At 37.0% G+C, this 21,504-nt stretch overlaps 1 protein-coding gene across 2 annotated transcripts in view; it reads right to left on the bottom strand.

The window, feature by feature from the left end:
* Positions 1 to 15,695, bottom strand: part of LOC139150537 (stAR-related lipid transfer protein 9-like) — a 41,810-nt gene extending 26,115 nt beyond the window's left edge. Inside the window, exons 1-4 of one of the 2 annotated variants that reach the window (XM_070722968.1) lie at positions 15,089 to 15,695; positions 11,623 to 11,679; positions 9,011 to 9,151; positions 4,006 to 4,286 (exon numbers count right to left, since the gene is read on the bottom strand). In XM_070722968.1, the coding sequence (XP_070579069.1) occupies positions 4,006 to 4,286; positions 9,011 to 9,151; positions 11,623 to 11,679; positions 15,089 to 15,172 (563 nt within the window). In that variant the 5' untranslated portion in view covers positions 15,173 to 15,695. Of the gene's footprint in view, positions 1 to 4,005; positions 4,287 to 9,010; positions 9,226 to 11,622; positions 11,680 to 15,088 lie in introns of both variants that reach the window. The other variant, XM_070722969.1, reaches the window with a different exon arrangement.
* Positions 15,696 to 21,504: the final 5,809 nt, after the last annotated feature.

Below are 21,504 nucleotides of genomic sequence, written 5' to 3'. Positions count from 1 at the left end.
TTAATCTGTATTACTGATAACCCATCAGATAAGCTCCAAAATTTGTAAATTACTGTATTCACAAAGCTGGTACTAAACTTATGAATGGTGACAATACTTATAAAAATAGCGTCAATGACACTGTAGCTCCCATCCTGGACTATTTAGTGTTTGTTCTCTGGTCAGATATTTGAACATGTGTGAAAGGGATAAAGTGAATGAAGTGAAAATACTTAAATGAAATGTACTGGAGACAGTGAAATACGTTTAATGTAATTATTCAGAATATAAAATGGAAAAAATACAGAATTAGATATATCGAATACTGTGATACAACCATTAACTCAACAAGTCATTTACAATGACATAGTCCCCACTTGTAATAGGAGTATTAGTCTTGATGGGGCAGGAAAATGTGGTCATTAAGAAGTATCACTGGAGTGTATATGTTGAGATCTATGGGCACATAGGTCTATGTCGTTGTTCCCAATTTGAAACACATGAGTCATGTCTAAGTTATGGTTCTAAATCGGGAAAAAAGATCAGACCTCTAGCAGTATTGGCCAGCCAAGAAATACATATGCGCATAATAAATGAGGTACAAGATGTGACATCTTAAGGTCTAATATCCTATCAAAATTGGAGGGTATAGAACTTGTGGTTACTGAAATATGCATATATATGTATAATCAAGGTCAAAGGTCATCGAGGTCACATGACATTTTGAAAAAAAAATTATATTGCTAATTAATCCCTATATGCCAAAAAATCAGATCTCTAGCTCTATTCGCTTGCCCAGAATTAGATGAGTACATAATTAATGAGGTAAAGCGTGTGTTGTCATAAGGTCTCCCATCCTACTAAATACAAAGGACATAGCACTTGTGGTTACTTATTTATTGACATAAACATATATTTTAGGTAAAAGGTCATCGAGGTCACATGACATTTGGTCAAAAAATTTCTCTCCTATAGTTATCCCTATATACCAAAAATCAGACATCCAGCTCTATTGCTCGCTCAGAATGAGATATGCGCATAATTATTGAGGTACAGTATGTAGCGTCATAAGGTGTCCAATCATGCCAAACATGAAGGGTGTAGTACTTGTGGTTACTGAGTTATGGACAAATATGTATATTTGAGGTCAAAGGTCACCGAGGTCACGTGACATTTTGTCAAAAAAATTGTTTTGCTAAGTTATCCCTATATACCAAAAAATCAGACCTCTAGCTCTATTGGCTCGCTCAAAATTAGATATGTGCATAATTAATGAGGTACAATATGTGGCGTCATAAGCTGTCCCATCATACCATACATGAAGGGTGTAGCACTTGTGGTTACTGAGTTATGGACAAATATGTATATTTGAGGTCAAAGGTCACCGAGGTCACGTGACATTTTGTCAAAAAAATTGTATTGCTAAGTTATCCCTATATACCAAAAATCAGACCTCTAGCTCTATTGGCTCGCTCAAAATTAGATATGCGCATAATTAATGAGGTACAATATGTGGCGTCATAAGGTGTCCCATCATACCATACATGAAGGCTGTAGTACTTGTGGTTACTGAGTTATGGACAAATATGTATATTTGAGGTCAAAGGTCACCGAGGTCACGTGACATTTTGTCAAAAAAATTGTTTTGCTAAGTTATCCCTATATACCAAAAATCAGACCTCTAGCTCTATTGGCTCGCTCAAAATTAGATATGTGCATAATTAATGAGGTACAATATGTGGCGTCATAAGCTGTCCCATCATACCATATATGAAGGGTGGTAGCACTTGTGGTTACTGAGTTATGGACAGATATGTATATTTGAGATCAAAGGTCATCAAGGTCACATGACATTTTGTCAAAATATCCGAGATATCTGCGTGAACGGATGGACTCACGGATGGACAAACAGACGGACATGACCCAATCTATAAGCTCACTGGACTTCATCCATGGGGACTAAAAATTGTGTCACTGCATCCTTTTTGCAATATGAATACGATAAGAAACTAAATTTTTATTTTTGTGGCCTTATACATGGGAGTCTATGGAGATCTGCCTTATACATGGGAGTCTATGGACGTGTAAACTAAAAATATGCAAATTTCACCACGATTTGCCCAAATTTGGGAAAGGTCACTCCTATGCACTTCCATACCAAGTTTCAAATCAATCGGACTTGTGGTTTCAGAGCAGGAGATTTTTTGACCAAAAATGGGAGAAAATTACAAAAAAATTCATGAAAAATAGCAAGTCCAAGATACTGACCCAAGATGCGTACAATCATTTCATGTCAGCCCAAAGTACTTACATGCTAATTTTTCAGGTAATCTGCTCAGTGGTTATTGAGTTTTTTCAATTTTGACTGTTTTTACATTTTTTCACTTAATTTGCATATTTTTGGCAATGACAACTTCATTTGAACAAAATCTCATCTACAGCCCATCATCCATGTACACACCAAATATCAAGATGAAATGTGCAGCGGTTTTGGAGTTTTTGATGTTGACGGACAGACATACAGACATACAGACATACAGACATACAGACGTACAGACATACAGACATACAGACATACATACATACAGACATTTTCCTAGCCTATAAGAATAGCTTCCATTGCCATATATACATATGGCTATGGGAGCTAAAAATTACATCCAGCATTATTTTCTGACAAACATTGTAAGACAGAATATTGCAAAATGCATTTTATCACATTAAATACTTCAAAGAAAATGTTTTGACCAAACATGAGAAAGTTGACCATAGAAATTTATCTTTTTACTCCTCTCATTAGGGTCTTCCCTATTAATGTGTACACCAAATTTGGAAACTTCCTCACCCAGCAATCAAACAGGTGATGGAGACTGGATGCCAGACAAGCTCATGAGCTGTGTGTCATTGACAGCAGAATTAAATACACATTAAAACATAAGATCAATGATATACTTACTGCCACAACCTACAATGCATTCTAACTTTTATTATTACACCTCACTCATTCAGCGTGCACTGCCATTGGTTAAACACGACTCACGTGACATGTAAAAGAACGTGATGATGCCCTCTGCGAACGTGATGATGCCCTCTGCATTTGATATTACATCGATGACGTCAGTTTACTTACTGCGCAACCTTTCTGCGCATAACAAATTGTCGTTCGCTTGTAGGCCTACTTGCAGTCGGCAGCTATGGCTGCGAAACGTCATGCAGAGCTGTCACCGGCACAGTTAGACGATATTTTGATGCAAGTAAACATCAAACGAACGAAAATAGCAACACGGAATGCAATTTCTGTGTTCAGCGACTATGCAAGCAAAAAATTTGGATACGCCACCGATGAGATCGGCAAACTTTCAGCGGCAACCTGAGACTTGGCACTGACAACATTTTACGCTGAGGTCCGGGCTCATGCAGAAAGGCGAACTGTACTCGAAGAAGTTTGTTCGGTGTAATAAAAATAATAACACATGAGAGCTAGGGCAAGATCATGATTTTTTGCCTGCCCTCGGGCTGGTGGTCATGATCGAAATATTGATGATGCCCTCGCCTACGGCTCGGGCATCATCAATATTTCGATCATGACCACCATCCCTTGGGCAGGCAATAAATCGTGATCTTGCCCTCGCTCTCATGTGTTATTATTTAACTATTATCCATACAGCATATCACTTATTGCCCTTCACTTGTGCAAAACAAAGGCATTTATTTTGTTTTCTGACTTGTTTTATGTGAATGAGAGTTCAATGCTTTCACTATGTATTTCATTTTTAATGAAATTTCAGTTTTTAGTTGTCATTAAAAGGGCCTGAATTAAATGTCAGTAAGTTTCTGAATATAAATCGACAATGAAAAGTGTACTTAGAGTGAAAGTAATGCATAGCCTTCGAATTCATTGAGTTTTATAAATGACAGTTGTAGATAACATGAAATGGGTTAGAACAAAAGTTTCTGATCTTCTTTCATAAACTTACAAACAAATACATAGGTTTACAATATTAAATGTAATTGATATACTCTTACCTGACAATGTTCACAGAAAGATTTTCATGTTCAACGACTGTGATACCGGGAATGTAATTGGATAACTTTACCACAAACTTCCGAACCTGGTGAGAAGTTGTATTGTACTTTGGCACATATGATACTGTATCAAAATATAAAATGTTTTGTTGTTGATTGTTGACATCAGTTGACTCCACAGATCCATCACTGGAGCATGGACTGCATACTGTTCTACTGTATTCAGTGTATAGATCCCACTCTTGTAAATTGCTCACATCTTGAAATGTTTGTAATACCTCCTATAATACAATAGAAAATACAATTACTTAGCAAAGCATAGATGGCAATGGACCATCAACTTCAACTTTTATTGAAATTGATGTTCACATAATTACTGGAGGTACATGTACTTGACATATATTTGGTCCTGGGCAGAATCTCCCACACAAACTGTCAAACAATATATTAGCTTTACTCACACACTACAAATTAGACAAATATTAGCTATCAGAAAGATGGCCATAATATGAAGACATATCAATGGGAACATTGATGGAACATTAAAACAAAAGTTTGAAGTTATGGGACAAACAATTTCTCAGCAAAATAATTTGTGACTGACAAAAGTCATCAATAATGACAAAGTGTGTTGTGTGGAATCAATGGTGCTTGACTCCATGTTGATAATTAAAAAGGGTATTTTAGATGTCACCTGGGAGATATTTTAATGTATGAGATCCTGTGCTGGTAGATGTTTGCTGCCATGTTTGACAGACCTACAGAGCAACTAGAAAGGTATTTGATGATGAGTTACAGCTTTATACTGGGTAATTTCAACATAAGCTTTGGTATTGTTCTTGCAATTCAGTTTGTTTAAACCAACTATACTTTTATCTCTGAAGAGTTTTCACAGGCAACCATCATTACACTTTTCACTGCTATGTTGTTGTTTTCACAAGATGCTGACTTTTTGATAGTCAATCAATATTTATTATATTCAACTCACACCAGCAGAGAGTGTGGTATGGTACATTCCAAAATTGGACAAAGTACAAAACTGAACACTTTCAAAAGGACAACAAAGTATCCAAGTTGTACAATAAACAAACTGTTTGGAAAGTTGAATGCATGCCGGTTCACAGTTCAAACTATGCTGTTGATCAACAGCATACATGTAGATGACATCCTTGCAGTGTTGCCGCCAGGATGCGCCCTTGCGACAATGTCCCCAAAACGGAAGCCGTTGCCCCGCACTCTTGCGTACTGCGGGCCACCTCGGGTGCACTCGTGAGTCGACTGTGATGGGTGTAGTCTACAAATAATATCTGTTACTGACGATGATCTTTGTTTTGCATAATTATTTTGAGACTTACACTTACGTATTTTCAGAACTAGCTATATGATTAAAAATAATTAAAACACTGCACTTGATATAATATCATAATTTGCTTGACTGTAGTCCGCCTGAGCTCTGATTTGCGGCAGATATGGTATACTGCTTCAATTGCCTAAAATTCAAGCATAGCACACTGTCCCGGTAGCTTGAATTTTGTTCAGTGAAACTAATGTGTTACGAAATAATGCAAAATTTGATTGACAAATGCTTGTTGTCCCCAAAATGAACAAAATGTCCCCAAAAATAAATGGTAGTGGGACACAGTGTCCCCTCATGTAAAATTCCTGGCCGCAACACTGATCCTTGTCCCAAGTTTTCTTTTGTTTCAAGGTATGATTCAAACAGAAATTTCACCATATTATCACTTCTGTATTTAGGGATTGTGGGATCACTTAGATACGCAACAGTCATATAAAAAACTCCATCAGTTTGGAAATCATCACTGATTTCTGCTGTCTTTTGGTTAGGGTGGTCTACTACCGTATTATCAATGCGATCTGCCATGATAGTTCGTGAGATCATGAGAATATAAATCTTGTCAGTAATTTTTTTGTCCGTTACAATTTCTTTGGATGAAAGCCGATTTTTGAAAGTGATTTGAAGTTTGTTCATAAATTAGTATAAATTAGGCATTTATGGCTGATAACATGGATTGCTTGAGTATAAGCCCCTTTCCTAGTATAACCACAGTTTTATGTTGCCTAACTATAGGGGCTTATACTCAGACAGTACGGTATATTTATAGTAGAGATATGACAGAAATAATTGTGCCCTTTACCTTTTAAAGTTGCCTATGTTTTGTGTATTTTCTTACCAAAATATACAAGAATTCTGGGACATATTACAGAGTCATAGTTAAAAGTCTAAATATTTTTATGAAAGAAAAGATTTCAAATTTTTTGTTTTGCTTGCTAAGGATGGTAATGATTGTAAATTAATGTGAAGTATTTGTCAAGTTGATGAGAATTCCTGAGAAATTCAAGTCTTTTTTTTTGTTGTTAGCACATTACAGTATCTGTTAAAAAAATCCTGCAGATTTTTATGTAGACAAGTTTACAGATACTGTGGAATATTCAATATAAAGTGACATTGTGAATAATAAACACTGTATGGATATACACTACATATCATATCAACTGTTTAAAGTGGATGAAAGTGAATAACAAACATAAAAAGTTTACTGATAAAGAAGGTAATTTTTTAAAGACTAAATTCTCAAATGTATGAATGAGTTAATAATTTGAATTGACAATAATTTTCAGTTATGATTTCTATGAAGGAATGATATACTATGTTTGAAACTCTTATCAGATGTTTTTAAAACCCTAAATATACACAATTGCAGATTGAGTTATAGTTTCAACATTCATGAATCAGATCATCCCAAAGACTCTGTATATAAATTTCAAAGTTACAACTTTTTACATTACCATTTTTGGTGTAAAAGTTTTCATTTGTTTTTTTTTGTTTTTGGTTTTTTTGTTTTGTTTTGTTTTGTTTTTTTGGGGGGGTGACAAAAGTTGCACCAAAAAACAATATAGCATATTTGGCATTGTTTTGAAAAAATCTTATCACATCTTCCCAAGAAACCTGTAAGCTGCAATTGGATGAGTGGACATTGAGTAAAATGACTCAAATGTAACTCTTTCCATATGATATTGGAAAAAACACACCAGATAAAGTTTTAGAAGATTTTCATGGGTTGATTGAAGATTTAGATCATTTAGATTTGATGGAAAGAAAGGAAGCAGTAAATGACAATTGATGTCTGTCCAGGTAAGAAATAGAATCTCCATGAAACTTGAAGAGGAACAAAGTTATCATAAATGTAAATTCATAACTGCCTTTCCTATCTTTAAAAGGATGATTTATCAAAATATGTTATTCTGATTGCTATAACTAAATTTATTAGTTTAAAATTACAAGCATTCCTATGTCAGTGACGTAACCCTTTCAAAGATAGCATACCTGTATTATTGGCTTAACCATTGAAATTTAAAAATTTGTCACTGATAGCACCACCTAAACTTTCACATTATTCAATTTACTTTAACTTTATTTATAAATCTTCAATTTCTAAAAAAATCCAAGCGATGAAAATACATGTAAAATTGCTTTTATAAATATTGCATGGTTTTGATACAGTAACCAGTCTGCAAAGCATGAGGGTTTGTGTTTGGTAGGCTTCATTAATGCTGATAGTAATTATCATGAAGCCATTCTAAAGCTGCTGATATAGAAAACAAAGTTATCACTTAGTTTGTAAAAATTGACTGTGGTATATTTTATAAAGGTGACAAAAATAGACTTTGGCACTCAAAGGGTTAAGTCTTGGGAAAATAAATTGGATAAGCTGTTTTAATTTTAGGACTTTGCTTATTTTGGAATGAAAATTCAATCCAGGCTAACTTCCATAACTGTTATAAATAGAAATTCAAAATGATGTATGACAAAAGTTAATTTTCAAATAGTTAAATTTTCTAGTCCTGTACAAGAACATCATCATTTATACCTAGCCCATTTCTTTAGGGATACACTCTTATTTGTTGAGATCCATAATTCACTTTTGCCATGGTTTAGCAGATTGTGACCAATTTTTACATATTAATGGAGACTTAAGATTAACCAGACTCTGGGCTGGTGGAAAAAAAAATATTTACTACCCTTGCTTCAATTTCCACTCATCCATCAGTCAAAGATTGATACATTTTCTAAAAGTAGTAGCACCAGTTGGGCTGCCTTAACCTCTGACAGGTGGAAACAAAATGTAGAACAGAATACAATATATGGCCAAGCTGAGCTTGAAGCAGCCATGTACTTTCAATTATCTGCCATTATATTACCACGCACTGCCCGTCGCATTTTGATTGGTCGAGCTGAACCATGTGACTGACCACAAATACATAGTAATGGTCTGTTTACATGCCCGTGAATATGAATAATAACACTAACAACTCAAAGTATCGTAATTTTACAGCTCAAACGTAAATCATAATTAATCACAAAATAAAATGGAGCACTTGTAGGTCAAGTTGAGATACTTTTTTCAGAAAACATCTCCGGATTTGCCATTTTTTACAGCACGCGCGACAGTGCATCGCGTAATGCTCAGTTTCTGTGGCCAAGTTGTCGTTCGCTCCTGAAATTTTCGCAAATTTTGACGGTTTTCTTTGGTTCGCTGATAATATAATGGAAATAACAGACTCCGCTCTGACCATTAACGTTTATTTATGGGCGCGGGCTCGAGGAAAGCCAAATTAACGGGCTCTGCAAGCCTTACCCATTAATTTTTGGCTTTCCTCTCGCCCTTGCCCACAAATAAACGTTAATGGTCAGCGCGTCGCCCGTTATTTCTATAATATCAGGATCTCTCTGGGTAAAAATACGAGATGATGTCATCTGTTTTGATCAGTCACCTGATTGGGGTCAATCTCCTCAGGAAAGGTCACACTCAAAATAACTCCATTACAGGGCAATTCCCTTGTTGCACACAACAGTATTTAATTTTTTCAGCCACTGATCGGTGCTTGTATATGACAATTAAAGACCAATTGAAAACTTAAATTCTTGCCATTCATGTGTATCTTACTATTAACACTTCTGTTAAATGAATTTTAGATCACTTACCTGAGGTGTTGCCACAACAACAGCTTGACATCCATACATGAGATATTTCTGGGATAAAACAGTGACATTGTGACTCCACACTTTTATTCCATGATAGAATGTCTTCAATTTCCATCCAGTCTTTGAGGTGATTGGCAACATCTTCAGGTAAGAAATTACAGGATACAAAATATAGGCTAGTTGCCAGACATGATATGGATCTCATGAAGAGACTGCTATATGAAATGAAAACACCTGTAATTATTGGCATAACAATAAAAATTTATGACATAATTATGACATCATATGTATATTCACACAGCAAAAACATTACTAAAAAATACCGTCAATGACGCTGTACCTTCTCTAATGTGTGGCCAGGTCAGGTAATTGGTTGTTGGCATGGAGTTGTTGGTAAATAGTTGATGATGTAGGGGCATGAGGTGGGATATGGACATAAAGAACCCAAAAGATGATTAAATACATCAATCAAAAAAATTCTAAGCTACAGTATAAACTGCCTAAAGATAGTTCAATGTGGGAAAAAGTTAAATAATTCAGAAATAAGAATTCACAGTCCAAAATAGTAATGACGCACTTCCTTACTGACCTGAGTGCATGTGAAATACACGACCTGGCATCTGTAAATTAAATGTATACCAAGTGATCATTTTAAGTCACTTTTAACTGTTTTTAATGGATTTTCCAATCAGTCCTGTGAAAATGATGAAAAACGCTTATCTGGTCTTGTGTTTGTATAACCTCATGGCTGATAATTGTCATAGTATTGAAAAAAAATTGAAAGTGAAGAAATTACTGTTTTTAATAGGCATATTTTCCATGAAATACATGACCGTGTAAAGAATATATGCTAAAAGTGTTTAAGAGTAAATTTCTTTTTAAAAAATAATTTAATCTGTGACCAAAGGATTTTTATTCTTTGAGTTTACAAATTCAAACATTGCAATTTGTTCAATCATCTTGTGCAGTGCAAAATTTATAAAATGACTGAAAAACAAAAAAAAATGGCATAATTACAGTCTTTGTGATGTAAAATTATGGGTTGACATCACGATAACTGTTGATCTGTTTGTAGTACTAATATACTATAATTTAAAAAAGAAAAGTTCATGCAGAAACGGTAAAATATATTGTCAGCAATGTAGTGTTAATTTTGACTTTACATCAAAATATGCCTTTCCTGGATACCAAATATATAGGGCGAAATATTAAAATCAGCCATGTTCAGCAAAATCCACACAACAGCATTGATCCTTTTCTAATTTGATTTGATTTGCTCATGTTATCCTTGTATGACAGTCAGTACAATATGGAACTTGAACACAACACAGTGAATAAGTATGCTGTAAATGAAATGGTGTGGCTGCATCCACATGCAGCAATAGGAGTGCCTTTGTCTCTCAACCCTCATTTCCAACCTGTCCCATCCCTGAAAAAATAGTTTGGTCTTATATTTATAATGTTAATAATTTCTGTATTTGTTAAAATGTGCGCATCTCAAAAACTTTTGATCATAAACATTTTCATTGTTTTTTATATCTGACCAGTCAGTTAACCTGTTTATATTGAATATTTGCGCATTTTTCCGCAGTATTTGACATTTTCTGAATACCTTCTTATTCAGTTTGTCATTTTCTAAAAGTTTAAATGCTCCATTGTGTGGTCAAGCTTTCCACAAGCATCAAATGTGGTACTTCATATAGGAGGGTCTGCCTCTAGAGGGCGGGCATCATGAATAGTGTTTGTTGGTTAATTCCTCCACGTAAACTTCTGATTGTACTGTAAACATTGAACATGGCCGACGTCCGATTTTCCTGTCTAAAACTTTCACTCATTTTCGTTCATATGACTCTGAAACTCCAGGAAACGATTGGGAAGAAAGGGTTATCTTGAAATATTGAGGTACTCGCCGATATTTTGCAAAATTAAATGAGAAAAAATGCAAGGAAAATGCCGACAGGCTTACACAATGACAGTTCTCAGACTCGCGGAGGCATATGATCATCTCTGCAGATTATGCAACAGACTAAGATCACGTGAGGCCATGAGGGGATATCCACGCAACTCAGTACCAAACACTAGCGCTCACAGAGTGAGCAAACACAAAGTGAGTACCCCTAACGTCAGCTCAGTAGTCTGTAATAGATTGTAGTCAACTAAGAAACCTTGGAGAAAGGCTTAACACTGTGGCTATGCCGCTAAGTCCCTTTTGATTTTTGTCATAGCTCAAAATCGTTCTCCCACACCTCAACCTGAGCCATGAACACCCCCACCAGTTTATGATATGACCCATCACAATGGCATGACGTCAACGGATCTTGACAGACGGAAGTCTTGACAGACGGAAGTACTTGACAGCAGCATACTGGTTTTCAACTCTAATACCTTCTCTGTCTATAAATAGACACGAGAAGGTAAAAACGTAAATATCAATCATGATACAATCTTTCTTTGATCGAAGGAAGATGTGTTCAATTGTTTCATCTTTGAAACTGTTCGGGTTTCTTGGAAATTAAAATTAAAAAGAATAAAATTTTCAAATAATGACAATGTATCTTTGATACTTTGCTTTCATAATAATTGCATGCGGAACACGTAATATGACAATTTACCTTTTCATTTTCGAAGACCTGGTGTAGGGCAGAACCAGATGTCCGACTTTTCTTTTTCTATGTAAAATGGAAATTGAATTACATTACTGCAAGATTGTTCAAATTCAGCATACCAGTTTCCAAAATACACAAAATGATACCAAAAGTACATGGTAGGTGTTATAAAGCAATAATTCATCCCAATTATGGGTATACCCATTGCTAAGATGTTTTATTATGATCTGAACTGTTTAAAGGGTTTTTCTCTTATCTGAGAGCTCGCATTTTCCGCCTTAGCTATATTATAAATCACAGTCCTCTTGCAAATACAGCACTATGATTTTCAAATCTCGTCCAACCACAGCACTGTATTTTCCACAAAAAATGGTATAATATGATATTACCATTGCATATACAGCATCATTATGACTGGCAGTATCCTTAAAAGCCGGATGCTCAATTACCTGGAGAAGGATAGGCTGGGGTTTTGAGAATGTCAGATGACAACCCAATATATATTACTTAATTATGTACCTTCATACCATTGACGATAAAATGTTGAAGTACCTTTTAATATATTAAACAAACAAGTATCAAAATTCTTTACTTTATATAAAATTGTTTCTGAAAGTTACGGTAAAGTAGTAGGTCAGAAGTTTACAGTATGAAAATTTGAGGGGGAATGAAATCATCACATACTTATACAATCCTGAAACAAAATTCTCCCAGAATCACAATATTAAGTTGTTTCATTTAAAATTTTTTCATATTTGATTTCATGATTTTAAAGAAATATTTGACACTTGCCTATCATTGTTCTCCCCAGGAATTTATTATAGCACAATGTCTAATTTGCATAATAATATAATTGTTATGATAATGATTTTATATTGTTTTACCAATATTAAAGAGTGCTTTTATTGCTCTGGGGAGAACACTGGCCACTATCAATATTTGTACTCTCAAATTTATTTTCTCCAATGTAATCTGCCAATGAGAACAAAATTTAGTATTCTCAGCTTGTGTTTCGCCTTATTATGAGTGACAGAAAATCAGAATTATATCTGAGAATTCATTTAGCAAGAAAATTGTGACAGCAAAGTATAATTCTACAATATTCAATATTAAAGGATGTAGTTGTAGCCCCTGTAAGTAGCTGACTTTCATCACTACAAAATATAGGGACACAGCTGCAGGTCTCCATGGACTGTTCACTGAGTTGGAAATTTGAAGGTTGTAACCTAGCTACAGGTCCACATCATCAATGCTCTTCTTGGGGTTTTGCTCTAATACAAATTATATTTCTATTGGACAAAGAATCAAATTCAGTCATTCTGTTCAAACCATAACATTACATGACTACTATAAACTATTTAATTCTGACACTCCTGATCCAGACTACAAACCATGACATGATTTACCCTAAACTTTGGTATCGATGAAAAGTTTGTATGATACTGGTACTGTGTATATAATATGCAGAAATTAAGAATTTTGCAGGGTTATGACTTTATGTTATGTATCATATCATACCAGTATATTGATGGCGCAAATACAGCAATCTGATTGGTTGAGACGCGAAAAGAACCGTGGTATATTGGTGATATACCACGGCTGGCATAAGCGCAAGCTCTTAGCTTGAGCAAAAATCTGTTTTTATTGTTCCTCGCCAGAATTTCAATATACTGTAATGATATAATAGCAATAAATCACACCCGGCAATGGTATACCACGAGATTTTGACCAGTTCACTCCATATATGCACTCGCTATCGCTCATGCATATATGTCGTGAACTGGTCAAAATCTCGTGGTATACCGTCGCTGGGTGTGCTGTATTGCTTAAATATCTACTGATATGGATTAAACTACGTATACCGGTATATGGCGCCGACTCTTAAATCTTGCAATTTATAATTTCAGTTAGTAATTAATGGTATTTTGATAAGTTAATGATGAAAAACGCGGTCCCTCCACAAAAGCATGGCACACCATGAACAACAATGACAATAACCACATTATTCTTTATACCAACGAGGAACTTCATAGATCCCTGTGATTGATGGCTAGACCAGAAGCTTTAAACAGGAAACCGTTTGTGATGGACAACTATAGAATGGATGCCGATGAAAGTAATTTCAGTTACCAGAATATGAAGACTGTGAGTTACTTGTTCAGAAATATTGATACAAAATGATATTGTATTTCAAATTGAACAAAAACTTTTGAAAGAGCAATTTTTACACAGATTTTTAGGAATTTCGACACCCAATATCTAACTTCACCTTGAAATCACACCTGGCAACATTAATAATTTTATTACATTTTTCAATGTTACTCTCACTGAGTCTCGTTGTTTGTCAAAATTTCAAGAAATACTAATATTTCCACATCATGAGGTATTTCTATGAGGGTCAATGTAATGTGTTGACACTGCACAATTAAAGGGAGCCTTTTACACGTGTTAACTAGACTCTCCACAGTCGCTGTGCCTTGTTTTGTGCGCGCCCAAGGTGGGCCTGCATTCGAAGGCTACGCTGTGCAGCTAGGAGCACGCGCTGCCAGACACAGCGACTGTCCGTTTTTGCAAGTATATGAATATTCATAAGGGTAGTGTCGTCAAAAGAAACACCTATCCAAATGGGCGGAGAAAACTTTTACTAGTAGCTGGTAGACTTATATACGCGGTATGTTTTTATTTTTCATTTTTCATTTTATTTGGCTATGGTACTTGTCTTTTTTATTTTGATTAACGGATGTGCGGAGTTCTATAAAGTACCCGGATCAGGCAGAAATCCGACCGGTCGCTTGCAAGAACGTCCAGACCCTGGGATTCGCGTCGCGTCTCTGAAGGGCGCGCGCGTGTTCTAACAGGGAAGAACGCGAATCGCAGGGTCTCTGCCAGACTAGTGTTAACCTGTGTGCTTTATAATAAATCAAGTGAAAATCGCCACAAAATTTAACATCAATAATATTCTTGTAAAAACTTCATATTCGTATGGGGCCTATACAACCTTTCAGCGAGACAGATAGTTCCAGTGCTGTAACTCAAGGTTTTGCCTTGGTGCGAGGTTCAAACGTTTGCTGTTTGTAGCTCCAAGCAGAAAAACAGTAAACCGATTATTGCTGCCTTTAATTAATCAATTTACAGTAGACCAATCCCAGACTGCTGGAGCGAGCAACAGTTGGCCAAACATACAATATACAACTCCATCTGTTATGTCTATTTTAGAAGTCCATCTGGGATATAGATTATTGCATTAAAATTGTTTACATGTGACAAATGTAGACATTCCTATGTACTTAACGGCTTCACCTTGGACAATTTTATCTGTAATGAAATTTCAATTGTATTTTTTGCATAATAATGGGTCATCGTCGTCATGGTCGACCGTTCAGATCCAACCATGAAGGTGGATCGAGACTCCACAGACTCTATATTTGTCCATTATATTGCCAAATGAAAGGGAGAAAATGGAGGGCCTTACTTTTCCTACAAACAGATCGGTGAAGAGGTGCAGCCCACCGATACAGGACAGAATAATAATCCATAGGAAATACCAATACGACATTTTTACAATGTACGTGTTCCGTGAAGGATGGTCGTCGTCCTGCTGATGGCCGTTGTTGTGTTAAGCAAATGACGTCCTTCGAAGAGCAGAAATAATTCAGTTGCGGTTGGTATTAGACAGTCATCGTGTAGTACAAGTCGGTAGGTTGCCTCCGTGCTTACACCGTTGACATACTGACTCCAGGTCTCAGACAGTGGGTGTAGTACTTAGTGGAACAGCGTGTACTGTGATGTCAGTGAAAGCATACGGGCGGCACTGTACAGTCGGAGTAGCATATGGTAATCATTTTAGCGATCGTGTCATAACATATGCAGATGACCCGCAATGAACAGAATATGATAATACATGGCCAATATTTATAATTGTCATACGACAATAGTGGGACGTTGAGTGACCCCGTCTACTGCTCATGACTCAATGTCAGTCAGCTGGTCTGTTGGATGCTGGTCATAAGTTTGTACACATGTGACGTCACATCCATAACCACATGACCCCGTATGGGAAACACAAGTCGCTGGGCGATCGGTACACTCAGTGTGACATTTTTCGGACAGGGTAGTGAATTTCGCCTAAAGTCGTTTCATAAATGACCAGCAATACGAAATCTTATTACCATACCTTTCGAAACTTTATTGTGGTTATCCTCAAACTCAGTTGACACGACGGGAGTGGTATTTCGGGGTCAAAGAGGCCAAAGTTTTGACCCCATGTCGATGGCGTAGTAATCGGACTGCAATCCCAGAAATCGGACGTCGTGTTTGGAATGTGATTAGGAGCTAAGTATTGATAATTTGAAACTTCAAACCACCGATTATTAATTTCGATGTGTTTAGAAAACTGTATATAAGAATATTTCATGATAATTAGTTATGTTTAATCCATGGACGACTCAACTATATTTCGACGTGTATAGCGCTTAGATATCGGACACGGGCTGTCTCTCTGTGTGTTGCTTTCGGCACCTTGTATCGTACGGTGTGGCTAACTTCGCTAAGTTTGTTCAGCGAGTATTACTTATAATTGTTTCCATTGCATATTTTGTTTGTATTAGAATCGCACAGGCATTATTTAATAAAAATAGCAAGTATATTTCATCGTATGGAATCATTTACCTGTCAAGGTTTTACGCAGTAAGTCACTTACTACGTTTACACAATTATGCTAAATATTGTCTGTCCGAAAACTTGTACACTTCTTACGTTCATTAAATGTACTTTTTTTCTCGAAACAACTGCGCAGTTTTTGTTAAAACTACATGCAATCGTAGCGAACAATGTAAAGAATATTTTCAAAATCATTATTCTCCCCCACATTCAAAATTCAATGCTAAATCAGGACTTTAGTCAAAATTTCAGTTACTTTGACCTGACGGCAGTATGTTGACAGTATCACTGACGCGGTGTCAGACGACAATTTGTGACCGCCGCTCGTAGTGAACTCAATAGCTTCTACCAAAAAAAACTATCGAAAACGGGACAACAGTGTCACCTGACTTAATATGAGGTCACATAACCTGTAAAACGCTATCGATACGGAGCGAAGTGAGTGTAACTAACAGCATGTCACTAAATGTCCGAAAACTGAGGTCGTCCGAAAACTGTCACACTGAGTGTACTGCTTTACAGTAATAGAGAAAGTGAATCAGTACCGATCGCCAAGCGACGTGTCGTGTCCCTGTGATAGGAAACGCATCCGTAGACTGATGCCACAAACCCAGACCCGGGTACTCACGGCACGGCATTGAGATCACATGTGGACAGGGCCGTAAACGTAGGGCACTGGACATTGATTTTTGGTCGAGGGGCTTGACCTTCATTTAGGGATGGACCATTTGACGTCCGGGTGGGGGGGGGGTCTGGAAGATTTAAACCGGTAACTCTCGGTAGGGCCCTACCGAGAAAAAATCGATAAAAATGGGCGGAGCAAAACATAACTAATATGGTATCTTTGTGAACAAAAAGTAGCAAATTAAAACAGCTGGTTGAACACCTCCAAAAATAGAACGTGCACGCTACATAATGTAAACATTGACTGCACGGCGACTTTACGTATACTATTTTCACCTAATTTTACGGTTTACTTTCCATACGATACATCCACTCATTTCCCCCATTTGTTTGTCTTGAACCCCAAGGTTTGTCTTGAACATAGACTTTTTCGAAGTCTTACTGGAGCAGAGGTTCGGCGCGGCGTCGCCTCGGATTTGTACAAACCGTGATGACGTTGCCAGGCGATCGATCGACACTCCTTAGATCTCATGCGTCATGGTATACGTTTCTCGTCCGAAAACGAAGCGTTTGTCATTATATTCTGCGCGTTTTTGAATGATTCAACGTAATGCGTATCAAGACAGTGGCAATAGCTATCCGCATCTTTGTATACGGGTAAACGATACAGAAATCCAACGAGTAGTTTTTCTGCCACGGGATCTATTATCGGAGTTTTCCTCGGCTCGTCATAGTGTACATCACTCTTGCAGGGAGTCTAACTCTTGATTGCAGAGTCGTATTTGCCTTGATGATGAAGCACCGTTTTGTCCAAACGCCGTCCTAGAAATGCCGCATTTCAGGAAAGAACGGGAAAAAAATCAAAACAGTTCTAAAAGAACAGCAAATTCGCCTACTAGATGTCCAAATTTATCGAGTGTGGTTATTCCAATGGACGACGTTGGACATTAATTACCACAATGCTCAACGGCCGAGTCGTCTACCAATTTTGTAGAGCTTTTGTCTTACAAACAATCCTTTCCTTATTCGACCTTAGTTTAGCGAGGCAGGGCTGTGTCTCCATTATAAAACGTAGTTTTCCACAGTTCTTGGATGGTAGTTGTAGTTTTCTTTTCAAAATTTCGTTGTCTCATGAACTCGGCGCTGTCGCGGATGGGAGGGTACCGACGACTATTCCCCCAGCTTCGATTACACGTTTTATGGTGACCGAAATGAAATGTGGTGTCGATTTGTTGTCTTGTGATTATTTCAAAAAGCTTCTGAAAAATATTTATTTTAGAAATCAAATCTGTTAATATTTAATCAACTAAATAAAATCAGAATAAAGTGATCGCATGATCTCTCGGAGTATTCATTTCAATGTCTATCCCTCCTTATAAAATGGCGAGTTCTAGTATTTCGCTACTTTGAACGATCCCGCCAAAATCGAGTGCACTTGCACTTCTACACTCTCCACGCAGTCGCGATACTAGTTCATGACAAACGCGTGGTAGTCAGAGTCAGACTGCTAATCACACTATGTCAGCTGGCTTTATGAAGATAGCGGTCACTGATGAGCACTAGAGGTAGCCTCGGGAATTTCTTTGCCAGGAATGAATTGGAGCTAGCTGTGATGGGGATCGAGCGCGGACATTTGAGTGCAACTTATGGGACTGATTGGTACGGTGACCTCAGCTGCCGCCGGGGACGTTTGCCAACTCGACGTCTGATCAGCATAAGTGACCCAGCAGTGACGACCGAATATGCCGAAGGCGATAGCAGGCGTCAAAAAATCCCGGTTTTGTCAGCATATTGGATTCTGGAGGCTACTTGTTTTGTGTTACATAGGCATGCACGGCTTTAGATCGGGAAAGAAAATGTATATCACTTTTGGAAACAGCTAAGCGTAAGCGATAGTTACGCATATCGCATTGCGATGATTGCGCTTACAACAGTACGTTGACTAGAGGGTAAAACTTGAAATTTGAAAAGAAGACAGAAGATATACAGACAGTGTAGACAAAGTGAGAGATCATGCCAGAATTTGTGCTGGTACTTGTCCGTGGTCTCAACCCGAACATACCAGACGTACTTTATGTCGGGCATAAATGACAGTATAGGCCTTCCTGTCTGTAAAATGTACGGCTCAGGTAGGCCAACATAAATGAAAACGGTCCTTTTCAGGACCAACAAATTTTCCAAAAAGAGAACTACCTAATCAAATGTGTTTGCATGTATTTATTATACACAGTGTGTGTGCGTTTGTATCTTTCGGTACGCTCCGAGTATTTGGTGTTTTTCCCCGCGTTGAACAATCAACGCTACGTACGTAAAAAGTAAACAACGTATCGCTCATGACTCATTTGCAATTTACATATCATGTCAATCATGCAGATTCAAACTGAACATCGAACGTTATACCGGCGATATTACCGGCAAATATTTTATCCTTTTCCTGGTTCCAGACGTCATTTAAATTTAATTTCGTCAGAAACGAAGTATATTGTGCTCCAAATACTTATACACATATCCCTCAATTTCCAAGAAAAAAATTAATCGGTAGATTTCTAAATTAACAGTTTTTATTGACGACGTCCAGAGCGTACCGAGTACGTTTGAATATCCCACCATTATGACCACTCTCGTAGGTTCTCGCGCTTTTATACGGGAGTTGGGAAGATTTAAGAGTTTGCATTTTTTTTCGTACCAGATCCACTGTTCAAATTTTTTTTCACTGTCTGATTACTGGTAACTTTTATTTTTCTCGCACTCCTCATTTGGATATTTGATTTCTTACCACCAAATGTACAGTCCTCTACTGTGTGCAGAGTAAAATGTTGCACATTAGATAATGATTTGGAATACAATTCTTGTACATATATTTACCATTTACCATTTGTCAGTTGGAAGACAATTCTTGTACATATATTTACCATTTACCATCTAATTAACATGTGAGAAAACAAAATTCGAGTGACTGATGAAGGAACTGCACTTTGGTTCCGAAACACCATTAGGGAGCCGTCATTATTTATGGCCTAGCTCAGGGGTTTGGAGAAATTTCATTGCAAACTCCAAAATTTCGAGTAACCCTCCCCCCCAGCCAACCATGATGAATTTGAGTGACCTCCCCCTCTTTAACTCAGAAATTTTGAATGATTTCCGCCCCTCCCACTTAGAAAAGTTAAATACAGTACATCACACACTGAGTGACAACAATATGCAGATATAAAAGCTCACGCGCTATAACCAGTATCCAACCATATAGTATTGTTTAATTTGGACATGAATCATGACAGGGTTTCACTAGGATATCTGACTGAGCAGAATTTAAAAGTACGGGGGAGGGGAGAGCTGAGATGCTGCGGGGGAAAGCATCAGAGGGGCTGTCCCTATCTTGCACGGGAAATTTCGAGAAATTGATGTGTGCATTGCTGCAGTCAGGTGCAATCTGATAGGTTTATTTAATTTTTTTGCTAAGTAGAACTGTTAAACCACCCTAAGGGGGACAGCATGAGAAGGGGGTGCATTGAAAATTTTGAGAAATTGATATGCTCAATGGCGCAATCTGAGGTATTTCAATTTATTTGCACAAAAAATTGAGTATCCCACCATGTTTCTCCATATCATAAAACCACATTGATCGATTCAATATACCCCATCACTAACACACTAACAAAGGTAGAAAACAATGTGTGAAGTGGCCCTCACTTTCCTTTATACGTATAAGTTTAAAAAGCCCAAAGTTGCTACATGTACTGACCACAATAATACCCTTGGGATTGATCTATATGAGGAAGACATAAAAGTCAAAATATAGTACTCCCCAAATGTATCTGGTCAAAGAACCATTGTGTATCTGACACAGTCTTCAATTTGCACCAAAAGGGCGCCCTGAAAATAAAAAAAAAACGTCAAGGACACTATGTGCTCAAATTTGGTTTGAATTGGTCCATTCAAGAAATATTTAAACCAGAAAAACAAGTATGACAAAAGCACATAAGGTCTCCAACTTAGGTACTGGAGGTCATCTTTAGGATCATGCATATCAACTTCTATAGCAATGGGACAATTCAATTCAATTCAAATTACTTTATTGTCCATTAATGAAACACGTTTTTGTCTTCTTAACACTCTGAACTAAGTTCAACAATGTACTAGTTCAAAAAATCCTGCATGGGAACAGGTTATTTATAGTCGTTTAAAACTTTGTGTCCATGCATATTGTACAGGTGCTGTAAGAGAATGTGTAAAGAAAGGTGCCAAAATGAATAGGTATAATCCACAGCAAAAAGGGATTCTGCTCAACTACAAAAGTTGTTGTAGAATGTGTGAAGTGGGGTGCCAAACGGCAAAAGACATTACAGGACAATAAAATTTGCATGGAGTGAATATGTGCTTCACATCTTCAGAAATAGCACATTTCTCAAAAGATGGTCACTAGTCTCTTTGCCTTCAGTGCTAGTGGTATTCTTGCAGTAATTGGAAAGAAACAAACTGTCCTATGGCTTATTTTTCAAGCCTCCAAAAGTGATATACCATTAAAACAACTACTGCCAAAAGCGCACTTTGTCTACTGCCAGTCCCCTTCCATAAGTACGCATATTCAGTCCCTCACGAAGATCG

The sequence above is a fragment of the Ptychodera flava genome, chromosome 14 (genome assembly GCF_041260155.1).
Source record: "Ptychodera flava strain L36383 chromosome 14, AS_Pfla_20210202, whole genome shotgun sequence".
Lineage (NCBI taxonomy): Eukaryota > Metazoa > Hemichordata > Enteropneusta > Ptychoderidae > Ptychodera > Ptychodera flava.
The sequence above is the reverse complement of the archived record's forward strand: the minus strand, read 5'-3'. Positions and strand labels throughout refer to the sequence as shown.